This window comes from Lepidochelys kempii, chromosome 11 (genome assembly GCF_965140285.1).
Source record: "Lepidochelys kempii isolate rLepKem1 chromosome 11, rLepKem1.hap1, whole genome shotgun sequence".
Lineage (NCBI taxonomy): Eukaryota > Metazoa > Chordata > Testudines > Cheloniidae > Lepidochelys > Lepidochelys kempii.
The window spans coordinates 18,080,244-18,097,614 of NC_136390.1; the positions used below are offsets into that span (position 1 = coordinate 18,080,244).

At 41.4% G+C, this 17,371-nt stretch overlaps 1 protein-coding gene across 6 annotated transcripts in view; it reads left to right on the forward strand.

Annotated features, from left to right (window-relative positions):
• The window catches only part of MGAT5 (alpha-1,6-mannosylglycoprotein 6-beta-N-acetylglucosaminyltransferase), a 235,612-nt gene that overhangs the window by 168,975 nt on the left and 49,266 nt on the right, over positions 1–17,371 (forward strand). For all 6 annotated transcript variants that reach the window (XM_073305297.2, XM_073305301.2, XM_073305300.2 and 3 more), the window contains one exon: positions 908–1,041. In XM_073305297.2, the coding sequence (XP_073161398.1) occupies positions 908–1,041 (134 nt within the window). The remainder of the gene's footprint in view (positions 1–907; positions 1,042–17,371) is intronic.

Here is a 17,371-nt window from a genome sequence, read left to right on the forward strand (position 1 = left end):
GATGTTGCTGGTAAGAAAAGACTTGTACAGAAGGCAAGGTAACAGAAAATGTTTATGAAATGTGTCCGTTTTAGACTATAATGCTCCAATAAATCATTTTAATTTATAAAAACAATGGGTGAAATCCTAACTCCATTGAAATTAATGAAAAAACCCAACTGACTTTAATGGGGCCAGACTTTCACCCAATATTTATAAGGATTATGTGAACCAAAAAGTAAAATTCATATTAACCTCTTACATCTCTCCTCTCTATATCCTTTTGTGATTTTACATGAAAATAATTAAAATGGAGACACCATAGTAAAGTGATTTGTACCATGTTTGGCGTTGGCTCCTCTTTCACTTTGGAAAGTAAACCAGTATGAAAATTTGAGCAACACTTAAGTACAGTTAAACTCTAACAAATGACTGTATGCAGTAATAATTAAGCCAGCATAGACTTCAATGGAAATTGTTCGTCAATATCTTACAGCTCACTTGACAAGTGTAAAGATAGTGTTTTTCTAATTGCCACATCTGCAAGTTGTAATAGGGGTCTGAAAGTCTGAAATTGGGGTACTTCTGGCTCAGACACTATCGTCTTTCACCATCTGTAGCATAAAGCTAAACATCATAAACAGTACTGTTAAGTTCCAGCTTCAGAATTTTTATTACTGGTGATGAATGAGTAAGAAAAGAAAGTCTTCCCCCTATTGCTGTATTGGTTCTGTTGGACTTAAAGTAGTAAGAATTAATATTGTCAATAAAGTAAGCAAATATATCTCTGAATATACATGCAGGGAGCAGATTTGTTAAGTGAGGAGACATGTCCATGGAAGTCACTCTTCTGACGATGACCAGATATTTAAACCCCAATGCTTTATTGCTTCATGTAATAAACATGTCTCTCCTTTTTTTCTTACAGCTCACACGCCAGACAACAGCTTCCTTGGGTTTGTAGTGGAGCAGCATCTGAATTCCAGTGACATTAAACACATTAATGACATCAAAAGGCAGAACCAGTCACTTGTTTATGGCAAAGTAGATAACTTCTGGAAGGTAAGTTGCAATTTTTTTTTTTTACATCTTTGTCAAATTCATTTTGATCAGAGGAAAAATACATATATCTCAAGACTCACAATAAGTTGCCTCGTGAATTTCTAATAAGTCCTTTGTCTGAAAAGAAGCAATAACTTCAAGGGATTTATCTACTGAGCATTTGTGGAGCTTTGTAATAAAAGGGGCATCTGCCTAGCTAACGGGAAGGGAATGGGTCTGAAAAGTCTGCACAATATCTGTCCACTTCACTTTGAGTGTAAAAACGCTACAACTTTCAGTAACATACGTGCTTATGCATGTCGATGAAGCATAGTGAGGCACAATGGAATTTTGAGTGTTGTATAACATTTCCCTTGCTTGGATAAAGGACTTCTTTTATATATAGCCCAGTGAATAAGATACTTGTTTTGTTTTATTTACTGGTAACAAAATTAGTCGGTCTAGTGTTATCAGACTGAATTGAGGGAGATACAGTAACTATTAAAGAGCTGTTGCAGGGATTTGAAGTGATGCAGGGGCTTTTGTAAACCTGGACTGTGTCATAAGCAACTCTTTCAGTGATTTATTCTCCTGCCTGCTGCAGAAAGGTTTTTCTTGTATTTGAGAGCAGCCTGTGCAATGTTCTGATCATAAGGTTATGTGGAACCTGTTCAGGCTCTCACTTTAAAGCTTTGGAAATATCGCTTCTGATACTCCTTTGCAAAAAATCAGCTTTTTGCTTAACTGACCTTGATGGTTGTACAGCTATCGTATCTGGATAAGGGAGCGTCAATGTTTAGCTTGTCATTGACAGCTAGTTCTGCTTCACAAAAGGAAGCAGTTGCCTCTGTGCATTTGTAACCCGCTGCTGAGAATGTGACAGGTCCCAGAGTGTGGCGATCTGCAGAAGATATGAGTCCGCTACAGCTACTAGCTCCAGACCTTTGGCTCTTTAGCTTACGATGTAGTAGCTCATGCTTTTAGGTTTAGATGTTCCCTTTCAATTCCCGCTATGTTGGCCAGGCTCTCAGCCATCATGCAAGTGGAAGCTTGTCTGAGATTCAAACTGCTGTTGGCCTCAGAGACTCAGGATGAGCTTCCTATGAGTAGAGGAAGTACATAACCTGTGGGTGTGGGTGTGAAAAGTCTTCCTTTGTGCCTGATCCACAAAGGATATGTATTGTCACAGCCTTCAGATCCAGAGTCTTGTCTCTTTAGATGGCGCTGTAACAGCTCGTGCTTTTGTCTCTGGAGGTCCCAGGCCAATCCCTGGTGTGTTGTCACAGTGGCAGCCATCACACATTAACATGTATGGGGCCTAGTGCCTCTAGCACAGGGGTGGGCAAACTATGGCCCGGGGGCAGCATCCAGCCCTTTAGACGTTTTAATCCGGCGCTCAAACTCCTGCTGGGGAGCAGGGTCCAGTGCTTGCACCGCTCCGGCGCTCCAGCCAGGGAGGGGGGTCAGGGGCTTGCCCCGCTCTGCGCATGCCATGGCTTTGAGTGGCTCCCAGAAGCAGCGGCATATCCCACCTCTGGCTCCTATGCACAGAGGCAGCCAAGGGGCTCTGCCCCAAGTGCAACGCCTGCAACTCCTATTGGCCGGGAACCATGGCCAATGGGAGCTGCAGGGGCAGTGCCTGCGGACAGGGCAGGGAACAGAGCCGCCTGGCCACACCTCTGCGTAGGAGCCGGAGGGGGGACATGCCGCTGCTCCTGGAGGTAAGTGGCACTCAGAGCCTGACCCCCATCCATGCCCCAACCCTCTGCCCCAGTCCTGATCCCCCTCCCACCTTCCGAACCCCTTGGTCCCAGCCCGGAGCACCCTGCACCTTCAACCCCTCATCCCCAGCCCCACCCCAGCATCCTCACCCAAGCTGGAGCCCTCACACACCTATCCCCACACCCCAACCCCCAATTTCATGAGCATTCATGGCCCGCCATACAATTTCCATAGCTGGATGTGACCCTCAGGCCAAAAAGTTTGCCCACCCCTGCTCTAGCAGCAAACTGAGGAACAGTATAACTACCAGAGGCCCGTTCATGTTAAGGTGATGTCATTGGTTTCAGCTACATAAAGGAATACACACACCCTAATCACCTTAATTCCTTTGCTTCTACTGCTGTTGAGAGTGAAACAAAGTATCCAGTTCTCTTTTAAACCCTGTTATAGTCCTAGCCTTCACAACCTCCTCAGGCAAGGAGTTCCACAGGTTGACTGTGCACTGAGTGAAGAAGAACTTCCTTTTATTTGTTTTAAACCTGCTACCCATTAATTTCATTTGGTGGCCCCTAGTTCTTATATTATGGGAACAAGTAAATAAATTTTCCTTATTCACTTTTTCCACGCAACTCATGATTTTATATACCTCTATCATATCCCCCCTTAGTCTCCTCTTTTCCAAGCTGAGAAGTCCTAGCCTCTTTAATCTCTCCTCATATGAGACCCGTTCCAAACCCCTATTCATTTTAGTTGCCCTTTTCTGAACCTTTTCTAATGCCAGTATATCTTTTTTGAGATGAGGGGACCACATCTGTACACAGTATTCAAGATGTGGGCATACCATGATTTATATAAGGTCAATAAGATATTCTCCGTCTTATTCTCTATCCCTTTTTTAATGATTCCTGACATCCCGTTTGCTTTTTTGACTGTCGCTTTACACTGCGTGGACGTCTTCAGAGAACTATCCACGATTACTCCAAGATCTTTCTCCTGATTGATTGTAGCTAAATTAGCCCCCATTGTATTGTATGTATAGTTGGGGTTATTTTTTCCAATGTGCATTACTTTACATTTATCCACATTTAATTTCATTTGCCATATTGTTGCCCAATCACTTAGTTTTGTGAGATCTTTTTGAAGTTCTTCACAGTCTGCTTTGGTCTTAACTATCTTGAGCAGTTTAGTATCATCTGCAAACTTTGTCACCTCACTGTTTACCCCTTTCTCCAGATCATTTATGAATAAGTTGAATAGGATTGTCCCTAGGACTGACCCTTGAGGAACACCACTAGTTACCCCTCTCCATTCTGAAAATTTACCATTTATTCCTACCTTTTGTTCCCTGTCTTTTAACCAGTTCTCAATCCATGAAAGGATCTTCCCTCTTATCCCATGACAACTTAATTTACATAAGAGCCTTTGGTGAGGGGCCTTGTCAAAGGCTTTCTGGAAAACTAGGTACACTATGTCCACTGGATCCCCCTTGTCCACGTTTGTTGACCCCCTCAAAGAACTCTAATAGATTAATAAGACATGATCTCCCTTTACAGAAACCATGTTGACTTTTGCGCAAAAGTTTATGTTCTTCTATGTGTCTGACAATTTTATTCTTTACTATTGTTTCAACTAATTTGCCTGGCAATTACAGACATTAGACTTACCAGTCTGTAATTGCCAGGATCACCTCTATAGCCCTTCTTAAATATTGGTGTTACATTAGCTATCTTCTAGTCACTGGGTTCAGTTGCTGATTTAAAGGACAGGTTACAATCCATAGTTATAAGTTCCGCAGTTTCACATTTGAGTTCTTTCAGAACTCTTGGGTGAATGCCATCTGGTCCTGGTGACTTGTTACTGTTAAGTTTCTCAATTAATTCCAAAACCACTTCTAGTGACACTTCAATCTGTGACAATTCCTCAGATTTGTCACCTACAAAGGTGGCTCAGGTTTGGGAATTTCCCTAACATCCTCAGCCATGAAGACTGAAGCAAAGAATTCATTTAGTTTCTCTGCGATGACTTTATCGTCTTTAAGTGCTCCTTTTGTATCTCGGTCGTCCAGGGGCCCCACTGGTTGTTTAGCAGGCTTCCTGCTTCTGATGTACTTAAAAAACATTTTGTTGTTTATTTTTTGAGTTTTTGCCTTTGGAATGGATGATTGATTGACTCCCCTTTTCATCTGAAATGTCCACTGATGATCCTTGGAGAGAGAAGTTTTGAGGAAATGAGAATTAATCCAAACTGGCCTAGGAAGCTATGATGTCCAAACGTACTAAATGATTTAATAGCGTTTCTGATCATGCTTCCCATGAGAATAGGTGTGCTATGTTAAGCTCATTTAAGAGGGCAGCACTGCAGAAGAAAAGATACTTACACAGATTGATAAACACCCTGTTGCCCACTTGCCAACTATCCACTTTAGTTGTCTATAACAGGATCTTTGGGGCGTGGGAAGGGCAAAGTCTCTGTTCATTAGCTGACGTATTGAGAACCATGTGGATATTAGTCAGCAATACATTTGTGGTTGTGATCCCTCCAAATTTGTTCATCCAAATCTAATCCTCCTGAAATCCTCACTTATAAAAGTAATTCTTGTTGGCTGTAATGGTACATACTTTGGTGATTTTTCTGTTTGGTTCATGACTGAAGAAAGATTTCATTCATTTTTTTTTTTTTTTCCTTCTCCTTTTGCATAATGAAGGTTTTTCCCCAAAACACATTTCAGCAGAACAGAAATCCATTAGTTTTGAGTCTGTTCTGGCTTAGGCTTTTGCGATTACAGTTCCTGATCTGATTATCAGTACCGGAAGCATAATACAGTCTCTCAAGAATAGTTGGATCTAATAATCATCTATACTTCCTGACCTGATTAGTTGTGCAAGTCAACAGAACAGCCTGTCAAGTGTAGTCAGATCTAATAAACAAGGTTGTTGCTCAATTACTTGGATTTTTATGCATACGTATTTTTTCAGTTCTTTAATCTGTCTGCCCTACTCCGGCAATGTGGATTAATAATTATAAGGCCAGAAGGGACCATTGTGATCATCTAGTCTGATCTCCTGTATAACACAGGCCATAGGACTAGAACATAGCTTTTAGAAAAACATCCTATCTTAATTTGAAAATTTCCAGTGATGTAGAGTCCATGACAATTCTTGGTAAGTTGTTCCAATTGTTAATTATACTGTTGTTAAATGTGTGCCTTATTTCTAGTCTGAATTTGTCTAGCTTCATCTTCCAGCAATTGGCTCTAGGTATATAGTTGTCTGCTAGATAGAAGAGCACTCCATTATCAAATTTCTGTTCCCCACATGAGTACTTACACATGGTGGAAAAAGTCACCCTTTAACCTTCTCTGTATTATAAACAGATTGAGCTTGGAGACATTCACTGTAAAGTGTTTTTGTTTTCCAGTCCTTTAATCATTCTTTTGGCTCTTCTCTGAACCCTCTCCAATTTTGCAACATCCTTCTTGCATTGTAAACACCAGAACTGGACATAGTGTTCCAATAGGATGGTCACACCACTGCCAAATATAGAGGTACTATAACCTCCCTACTTTTACTTGATATTCCCTAGTTTATGTATCCAAGGATTGCATTAGGGCTTTTGGTCACAGCATTGCATTGGGAGCTCATGTGAAGCTCTTTATCCACCTAAACCCCCAAGTCTTTTTCAGAGTTGCTACTTACCAAGATAGCATCTCCAGCATCCTGTAAGTATGACCTACATTCTTGGGGGTCCTAGGTGTATGCAGTACATTTGGTTGTATTAAAACATGTTGTTTGCTTGTTAACATATATTTGTTCCCTGGCATGCAGACTGCCCTGTGTACACACATATATAAAGTACACCCCCTACAGACAGGTTTGACTTCAGGGAGTGGGGAGGGAAGTGTATTTGGGTGATGAAATCCATTCTGACCAACAAGGTTCCTGGGTTGAGCTTTTATCTGTGCAGTTGGCTGAGTTTGTGGTTGCTTTACCTATTTAGTGGCTTTATCATTATGAGTAGAGTTGAACTGAAGTAATCTATTTATGCTATTTTCTTTATATTTTGTATCAGAACAGATCACTTAACCAAAATTATGTAAATCCAGCCTAGTGCATATGTGTGTCCTGCTTCTGATCAGCAACTGTAATGGTTAAAGCAGTGGTTCTCGAGCTATTTATCATTGTGGGCCACATTTACAGCTCTGTGTTACGTGAGCCGCATCCATACAATATATATACTATCTGTGTGGCCCTGATGATGTCACATGGGCTGCAGCCGTGTGCTGCTTGGGCCACAGGTGGCCCATGGGTTGAGAACCACTGGGTTTAGAGCATCACACAGGAAGCTGGAAGACCTAGATTTTAGGACTGGTTGTGCCATTAACTTGGTTTATGACCTTGAGCAAATCACTTAACTTCTGTGTCTGTTTTCTTATCTATTAAATGGGGCTGTAGTATCTCAATTGCTATATAGGAGCTTATATTCATGCTTATAAAGCACTTAGATCTGTAAAGCTTTGTATATTGTAACCTTTTACTGCTTGGTACTCCTGTTTGGTTCTACAGTGCCAATAGCACAGCTGGATTCTGTTGCTGCTTGTGTATTATTAACATAATTCTTTGCCAAATTCCAATCAGTTTATACCTATTGAAAGGAATCGGGTTGCACTGGTATCAGTGGGGACATAATTTTGCCTGAAGAACCTTCATTGCTGAGGATGATACACAAGAAAGAGAGATCCATTTTGACTTCCAAGCTGAGTTTGCAGGATTGGCAGTTAGAAGCAACTTCAGTTTACTTGTAAACTAAACTGATTTGAACTGAAGTAATTGAGACAATAAATATTGGACAGCACACTGCCATTTCAGAGTGCCTTCAGAACAGAACTACAAATTAAAGTAGAATGCTGGTACATGGGGTTGTGGAGCTCGTATAATTCCCATACCCCCAGGTGACACAGGGCCAAAAAGTCTTAAGCAACTTGAAGGCTAATTCAATCTTTACAGACATAGTAGTAGATAATGACTGTGTTTTTTGTGTGTTTACATATATATTGTTAGAGGGTAACAATGTAACCAGTTCCTGTCTATCACTGTATTCTGTTAATTCAGAGATCAAGAGAAGATGTTAACATTTAAATGAACTGTAAATATAGTGATATCACTGCCTTGATTTCTCTTTGAAGTATATAGCATATCACCTGCAAATGGTGGGAGACAGACAATTACCTTATGTTAATCTATGTAGCTAATTACCAGTAATGCTTAGGAAATAGAAGGTTACTTCAAAAGCCTATTTTTCCCCCAAGCACTGGTGCTGTCAAGTGGCTACAAAAATCTCTATTAAAAACTCTTGGGACCTGATCCTTTCATCTCAGATCTTCTTAAACTTTATTTGGGGGAAGTTTGAGTCGTAAGACTGAAATCTCCAGTCCCATCTGGACCACCCTGATATTGAATATTTGGACATTGGACTATAAGATGATGAACTGATTCTGAAAAGGACTCTTTGCAATTCTAAAGCTTACCATCTCTACTATTACACTGACCTGAGGACTCTGTTCATGTCTGTATGTATAATGATCTTTTAACCAATACTCTTTTTTCTTTTTTAATATATTTTAGTTAATAAGAATTGGCTGTAAAGTGTCGTTGGGTAAGATCTGAAGTATTCATTAACTTGGTGGGTAATGTGTCTGATCCTTTGGCACTCATAGAACTTTTTATGTGATTAACAAGATTTTCAATAATCTTCATCATATTTGATTTGACTGTTTGGGAGGGAACCCAAGGCTGGGTTGCTTTAAGGGAACTGTGTTTTTGGCTTCTGGGTAACCAGTAAGGTATTATAGAAGCTGCTTTGTTGCGAGCTTGATGGATCTAAGTATCAGAATAACCACCAGCTTTGCGGATTGTCTGCCCCATTCTTTGCAGTTTGCCCTAACTGAGCAACCTCAGCGTGCCCCCACCCCAGACCCCAGTTACACCCCATCATAGCTACAACGGTGTGAGCCAGGTGGCATTTACAAACAGAGAAACAGGGGTCTGGATATGTTAAGTAACTTGCCGAAGGCCACAAGACCTGGGTTCTGTTACAGGCTCACATTCATATTCCCCTTTAACATTCTAGACTGTACTTCAGACCCTTTTATTTCCCAGTGCAGTAATAGTTCAGTTTTTCTAATTCTCTGAAGGCAATCCCTGTATATCAGTTGTGGAGTGCAACAGTTGGCAAGACGGACACACATGTTCTTAGCTTGTGTTGCGGTCAACTGTATGAAAGGATGCTAAGGGAGCCTAAAATTTGGTGTGGAAACATGAGGGAAACATAGCCGGGGTGACCCTCAAGTGACTTTCTGTCTGGAGTTGAGGGCAGTATAAATGACTGAAGAGAGACCGCTGTGTGAACAGGAGGACTGTGTAGAATGTGAGTGAAACCCGTAGCACTTCTTCCTCATCTAAATTAAACAGAATTGGCTTTAATCACAGAATACTACAGCTATAAAGAACTGCTTTGAGGCTTTCCAGGTGCCTTCCGAACTCCGATATGGGTATCAGGCTGTTGTCTTCCACTGCCAATGCAGTTTTGCTATTTGTCTCATGCCACTCACAACCTCATCTCTAATCCAAGAAAGAAAAAATATGCAATGCATTTTAAATAATCTGTTATACATTTTGTAGTTTCCAGACTGCTGCGGGGCGGGCGGGCGGGAAGAGGCAGAATTTTTTGTGGTCTGTTTTGGAAAATATCTGAGTTTTAGTGGATCATGAGTTGAATACGAGTCAGCAGTGTGATGCAGCTGCAAAAAACGCTAATATCATTCTGCAGTGTATTAACTGGAAGGTCATATGTTTAATCGTAGGAGGTAATCCTCCCACTCCACTTAGCACCAGTGAGGCCTCAGCTGAAATACTGTATTTTTTGGGCACCACACTTTAAGAAAGGTGTGAACAAATTAGAGTCCAGAGGAGAGCAACAAAAATGATGATAGGTTTAGAAAACCTGACCTTTGAGGAAAGGTTAAAAAAACTCTGCATGTTTATTATTGAGAAAAGAGGACTGAGGCAGGACCTGATGATAATAGTCTTCAAATATGTTAAGGGCTCTTATAAAGAGGACAATGTTCTCCACGGTCCATGGAATATAGGACAAGAAGTAATGGGCTTAATCTGTAGCAAGGAAGATTTAGGTTAGGTATTAGGAAAAACTTTCCAACTCTAAGGGGTAGCTAATCTCTGGAATAGGCTTCCAAGGGAGGATGTAGAATCACCATCATTGAAGGTTTTTAATAACAGGTTCGGCAAACATCTGTCAGGGATGGTCTAATTTTACTTGGTCCTGCCTCATCGCAGGAGGCTGGATTTAACTTTGTGGGACTCCTTCCAGCCCTACATTTCTATGAATCTTTGAGGAAATCACTCCAGGAAAATTACAATGTAATATATCAACCACAATTCGCATAAAAAATACTTTTAAGTATTCAGAAGCAACATAATTACAGCCAGTTATGAACACCCAGTGTCTTTTAACAAGATGAGTATTCTTTATAAATTGTTATTGTTCATATAATTTTTTGTGGAAGATTTGGGATTATTACATATTTAATTTCCTTTTTAGTATATTTCAAAAAACTGAGCTAGTAGTATTCTCACTGAACAGTATCCCTCCCTTAAATAGTATGTAAAGGTGTCGTCGTCACCCCCTCCCACCCATGGGTTCTCTGTGGGTACTGATTGGAAGAAAAGTCCGAATTTTTTTTAGTAAAGGTCAGCCTTCCAAGCTAGCATTTCCATGGTTATTAGAGATTGCTGCTGACCATGGGTCTTATTATGTCAGACTTGCCATTCCCCTCCTTTTACATTGTTCTTACACTTTGTATTTATAGATTACTTTCATTGTACTTATCAGTTTTTGAAGCCAGAAGATGTAGGGAGAAAATCTCCTTTCAACTCCCTACACATGCAGATGACATCCTTGCTTATCATCCACTTTCCCTCCAAAATTGCAGAAGAGCTATTGCCTAATTAATCAATTGAAATTTATGTCAGTACTATCAGAAAGCAGCTCAAATCCTGTCTTCCTATGCAACTATGGCTTGTCTTGAGGGAGGCAGCCATTTTAATTCAGTCACACTTCCCCAGACAGGCCTACTTGCTTACATTGAATATATATGGAGAGAAACAGACTAGCAAAGCAAGTAAACAAAAGCCATACATATGGCTGTGCATTTGTAAATCATCTTGCAGACATCAAATTATAAATGAATAGTTAGAGATGTTTTTATAAAAAATGTTTATTTTTATTAAACTAGTCTTCCCTAAAAAAATTATCATTTTTTTTTTAAATTTAGCATTAGCATGGCTGAACTATCAAACTTTCTGCTTATTTCTCCCTTTTCTTTCCACAGGACTATGTACCAGTACAGTGAATTAATGCTGTCCTATAATATTGAGCAAGACTATTAGCTAACAGGATTTAACTTGCACAAGCACCCCACATCCCAACTATCTCTTCCCCTGCACTCATTTCCTCCAACCCACTCTTTCACTGTGCTCCTACTGACTCGCTCAACTTTGTTAACTCTTTTATCTTTCAATTCTTCCCTCTTTCTTTTTAAGAGCTTTACTTCTCCTCTCTGACCAGTTCTTATGCTGTCAGCCCCTTTTAGCTCCTCTTTACCTTCAATTCTCTTAATCCTTTTTTCCAGCACCTACTCTTTTATCTGTCTACCATCGTGTCTAGGCCAAGACCCCACTGGCATTCAACCCATCTCTTCTCTTGCTCCATTTCTACCATCTTCTCATCTCTGCTGTTATGACTCTGAAGTCTACTCTTTAACACTTTGCCCTTAATTTTTCCATTTATATCCCCCCGTAATGCTGCTTGTCTCCTGTCATCCTTTTGTTCCATCTATTTGTCTCCCTCACCTTTATATGTAGCCCTTTCTGCTCTGATTGATTTCCCTCTCTTCTCCTATTTTAACTAAGCCGTGCTGCTGAATGATTTTCAATTAACGTCCTACCTCCCTTCTTCCCCTTGTCTCTCAAATCCTAGCGCATGCTCTAATTGCCTTGACTTCCTCTCCTCCATCTCTCTCCTTGTTCCCATCGAATCTGGTTTACGCTCACTCTCTCCTGCCTTCACAAACCGTCCTTACCTAAGGTCACTTGTGACCTTCTCTTAGCTAAATTAAAAAGGCTTTTCTGTTCTCATTCTTTGAAAGGGCTGATCTATCTCCTCCTCTGTTTTCTCTCTAAACTTGATTTCCCTGACGTTATGCACTCTTGGTTCTCTTACTTTTACTCCTGAGGGCATTCTGTGCCAAAAAGTTAAAAATTCTGCACACAATATTTTAAAATTCCGCAAGTTTTGTTTGTCAAATAAATGTGGAGGCTCCAGCATGGCATTGGGGAGCACAGGACACAGGCTGCACAGAGGTGGGAGATCACTGTGCAGCTCCCCTCCTCCCCTCCCCCCAGTGCACAGACTCAGCGATGAGGCTGCGCACAACCCTGACACAGCGCAAGGACTGGGCCTGCCCCTCAGTGCCAGGTGCTCCAGGTGTGGGCAGGCAGGCTCAGCAAGGCAGGATCCAAGTGTGGAGGGGCTTAGTGTGGGGGGATCCAAGTGTGCGTTGAGAGGGTTCTGTATGGGGCAATCTGGGTGCAGGCGACTCAGTGGGGGATCCGGGTGCGGAGGAAATCTAGAATATGGGCTTCTTGGAGGGTTCTGGGTGCAACAGTAATGGGACTCTGCAGGGGGGTCCAGCTGAAGGTGGTTTTGGGCTGGGTGTGGGGGGATAGAGCTCAGAAGGGGAATGTGGGGGGCTCAGTGGCAGGGGGTCCAGATGCTGGGGGAGTGGGACTCAGAGGGGTGAGACTTGGCAGGAGGGTGTGGGTATGAGGGGGTGTCAAGTTTCCTTCCCCACTCTGAACTCTAGGGTACAGAGGTGGGGACCTGCATGAAAACCCCCTAAGCTTATTTTTACCAGCTTAGGTTAAAACTTCCCCAAGGTAAAAACTACTTTCCTTTTTCCCTTCGATTTTATTGCTGCCACCACCAAGCGTCTAACAGATATATAACCCGGAAAGAGCCTGCTTGGAAATGTCTTTCCCCCAAAAAATCCTCCCCAAACCCTACACCCCCTTTCCTGGGGAAGGCTTGATAAAAATCCTCACCAATTTGCATAGGTGAACACAGACCCAAACCCTTGGACCTTAAGAACAATGAAAAAGCAATCAGGTTCTTAAAAGAAGAATTTTAATTGAAGAAAAAAAAATAAAAGAATCACCTCTGTAAAATCAGGATGGTACATACCTTACAGGGTAATCAGATTCAAAACATAGAGAATCCCTCTAGGCAAAATCTTAAGTTACAAAAAGACACAAAAACAGGAATATACATTCCATTGAGCACAGCTTATTTTATCAGCCATTTAAACAAAACAGTATCTAACGCATATCTAGCTAGATTACTTACTAAGTTCTAAGACTCCATTCCTTTTCTGTTCCCGGCAAAAGCATCACTCAGACAGAAAGAACCTTTGTTTCTCCCCCCCCCCCCCCCCCCCCGCTTCCAGCTTTGAAAGTATCTTGTCTCCTCATTGGTCATTTTGGTCAGGTGCCAGCGAGGTTATCCTAGCTTCTTAACCCTTTACAGGTGAAAGGGTTTTTCCTCTGGCCAGGAGGGATTTTAAAGATGTTTACCCTTCCCTTTATATTTATGACAGGGGGTCTGGATGAATGAGGGTTGGGCGGATGGGGGAGCAGCTCCCCATACAGGGATCCCTCGCCCTGCAGCTGAGGAGCGATGGGTACAGGAAGCGCAGGGGTGGGGATAGTTTGCAGAGCTTCCTACAGCTGGTGGAGAAATCTGGCAGTGGGTCTGACATGGCCCTAAATGCTGTGCAAGGAAAGCGGAAGTCCCATCCCCGCCAGCTCAGCCGGGATTAGCAGCTGACTGCAGGGTAGGAGCCACCTGCCAGATCTTCCCTGGTCCCACCTCCTGCCCCACAGTGCTTTACCTCTCTGTTGGCTGCCCTGGGCACCCAAAACATACTGCTGGGGAGGGTCGCTTGACCCCTCTTGTGGCTTCCCTTTGCTTCCAGGTCAGTCATTTTTTTTGCAGGGAAGCAAAGAAATCTGCAGGTGATGTAAATTCTGTGCATGCGCAGTGGTGCAGACTTCCCCCAGGAGTCTGACCACTCCCTCAGCATCTCTTTTAAATGGCTTTTTGTTTTCCCTTCTCTCATCTCTTGATTTCATTAGGGGCTCTGTCATCTGACCTTAACTCTTGTGTCTCGATACTTTCCGTGTCATTTGATTTCCTTATATGAGTTCAGCTAGCACTTCTACACCAGCAATTCCCAAGTCTGTTTCTTATTTATATTATAAGATCATTGTGGATGTAAATTTGTGTGTATGATATTATTAACTTACAGGACCATATACATTTTTTAATCTGACTGTGCACCTGAGCTACTATACTAACAGGTATGGAAACAGATTAAAACATGACTACCAAATTCAGTCCATGTGACAGAAATCTAAAATAGACTAGGGGGAGCTGGTTCCCCTGCCTCCTCATCCACCATGTTATTCCCATGTGTTTTAAATTTTTCTTTTGCTGAATTTGGACGTTAAGTGATAATGGTTATCTCAGTGTATGCTTCAGCATAGCTACTAGATTCTCAACATTACATAGCAATGGATGCTGGGACACCTTTATAAATAGTCCACTCATCTCCAGTAATAATTCCTGTCAGTATCTTAGAAGAATTTTACTACTCCTACATTGTAGCAAATTACCTTACTGTAGTTTTACTGAAGTGTTTTGGACTAGTATTTTTTTCTTTATGGCAGGGTTGGGAATACAGCTATAGTTAACCTTCTTTTAACTTGCATAGAAAAACAAAAAATGCTTTTTCATGATACAATCAACAAGGAATGGTTTTGAAGAAGGCAGTGTTTATGCCCGCCAAATAATTATACAGACTTTGAAGGGCGAGCAGTAAGCTAACCTACATGATGACGCATTTAAATAAAGTATTTTTAGTGAAATGCGCCAGACCAGTAGCTCTGGAGATGGAAATCTCCATTTCCTAGAATAGAAAATGCACAGGCATTGGCACGTTTCCCTGGATTGCCCTTCTAATGTCCCTTAATTCTTTTAGCTCAGACGCTTGCCCATTCAGTCATTGGCACCTCAGCTGAGACTGCAAACAGTTGTGGCATTTGACATAGTTTTTGTGATGGGGACACCTGCTTACCTGCCACCTATGACCATGAGGTTACTAGCTCATTTAACACAGACTTCTGAATCTCCTTCTCATCATCATAGTAATGACCTCATTCACTTCCAGCTTGGGTTGGATTTGAACTGACAATATAAAGATGAAAAACTCTTCATCCCATTATCAATACCCTGACCAACCCAAGACCCTGTCTTCTCTGGGAACACATATGGTGTTTATTAATTTCATAAGGTAAACAATTTAATTTGTTATAGATCAAAACAGTACAGCAGAAACACATTTATCCAATCTAATTGGATCTGGGGCCAGATCGGATAATCACAAATCTGCATAAACCAGAAAATGTGAGTTGCAATGCTATAATGCCATCTAGTGGCCCCAGGAGAGATCATCCTTTTCTGGGTCTGTGTATGCTGGTTCGTCCAGTTAAAACGGACAGCCGGATAATGGAGGGTCAGATAAACAGGGTTCTGCTATACAGCTCTCCCTCACAAATCACTGTGGAGAAACGAGAGTTTTCATGCACCAAAGTGTATCATTTGTGCTCTTGTTTTGCATTCCTAGCTTCTCTTCTGTTTTGAAAATTAAAGTGGTTCTTTCTTAAAACAAAAGGAGTACTTGTGGCACCTTAGAGACTAACCAATTTATTTGAGCATAAGCTTTCGTGAGCTACAGCTCACTTCATCGGATGCATAAAGTGGAAAATACAGTGAGGAGATTTATATACACATAGACCATGCAAAAATGGATGTTTACCATATACATTGTAAGGAGAGTGATCACTTAAGATGAGCTATTACCAGCAGGAGAGTGGGGTGGGGGGAGAGAAAACCTTTTGAAGTGATAATCAAGGTGGGCCATTTCCAGGAGTAAACAAGAATGGCTGAGGAACAGTGGGGGGGTGGGGAGGGAATAAACAAGGGGAAATAGTTTTACTTTGTATAATGACTCAACCACTCCCAGTCTTTATTCAAGCCTAAGTTAATTGTATCCAATTTGCAAATTAATTCCAATTCAGCAGTCTCTTGTTGGAGTCTGTTTTGAAATTCTTGACATCTGATTTGTGTCCATTTATTCTTTTACGTAGAGACTGTCCAGTTTGACCAATGTACATGGCAGAGGGGCATTGCTGGCACGTGATGCCATATATCACATTGGTAGATGTGCAGGTGAACGAGCCTCTGATAGTGCGACTGATGTGATTAGGCCCTATGATGGTGTCCCCTGAATAGATATGTGAGCACAGTTGGCATAGATCCTTGATAATGCATTGGAGAGGTTCTGTTCTTTTCTTTGTTGGGCCTGTCCTGTAGTAGCGTTGTTCTAAGTCAGCCATAAAAATGTTGGCATAGTGTGGGGCCATGCGGGTACCCATAGCCGTGCCGCTGATTTGAAGGTATACATTGTCTCCAAATGTGAAATAGTTATGGGTGAGGACAAAGTCACAAAGTTGTGATCACTCTCCTTACAATGTATATGGTAAACATCCATTTTTGCGTGGTCTGTGTGCATATAAATCTCCTCACTGTATTTTCCACTTTATGCATCCGATGAAGTGAGCTGTAGCTCACGAAAGCTTATGCTCAAATAAACTGGTTAGTCTCTAAGGTGCCACAAGTACTCCTTTTCTTTTTGCAAATACAGACTAACATGGCTGCTACTCTGAAACCTTTCTTAAAAATGCAGATTCTCTGGTTAGAACAACTTTAGAGTGTGGCATAATCTTGCTGTAAGGTTATAATTAACTTAAGGCAGACATCAGGCTTCCAGCTACCTTGGATCCTGCATAGTACAGATAAAAATCCAGGTATTAGGACTTCTGAAAGATGAAAGGGGTACATGACAAAAATTGAGGATTGGTCCTGCTTTGAGCAGGGAGTTGGACTAGATGATCTCCTGAGGTCCCTTCCAACCCTGATATTCTATGATTCAGGACATGTGCCAAGACCTACAACAGCAGTTCTTGTTTTTTTAAATTGCACTGATAAAAGTTGATACAACTTTCACATGTCCTCATTTTTAATAAGGGAAACTAAAAGCCTGGGACCACAAACTATTCTCCATATGTTTTACAATCTGAACTACAAGGACCACCAGGCAAACAAGGGCTCTGATTAATTGTTCTCTAACACAGTTGGCCTGTAGTTGTGCACATATGTTGTTTTCGTGGTTCAGTGGTGAATGAGACTAATACTGTGTGAAGGTGACTTGAATAATTTAAAATCATGAAAAACTGTCATAATCTAGGCTGCCAAATTGAAATTAAAGCAACTTTCAGCATACTGTACTAGCTTCAAGCAGAGTAAAAGGAGACTTCAGTTTTCCTTGTGTCATGCTTCCATTTATTATTACAGCAGCATTTATACTTCTGAAATTTTA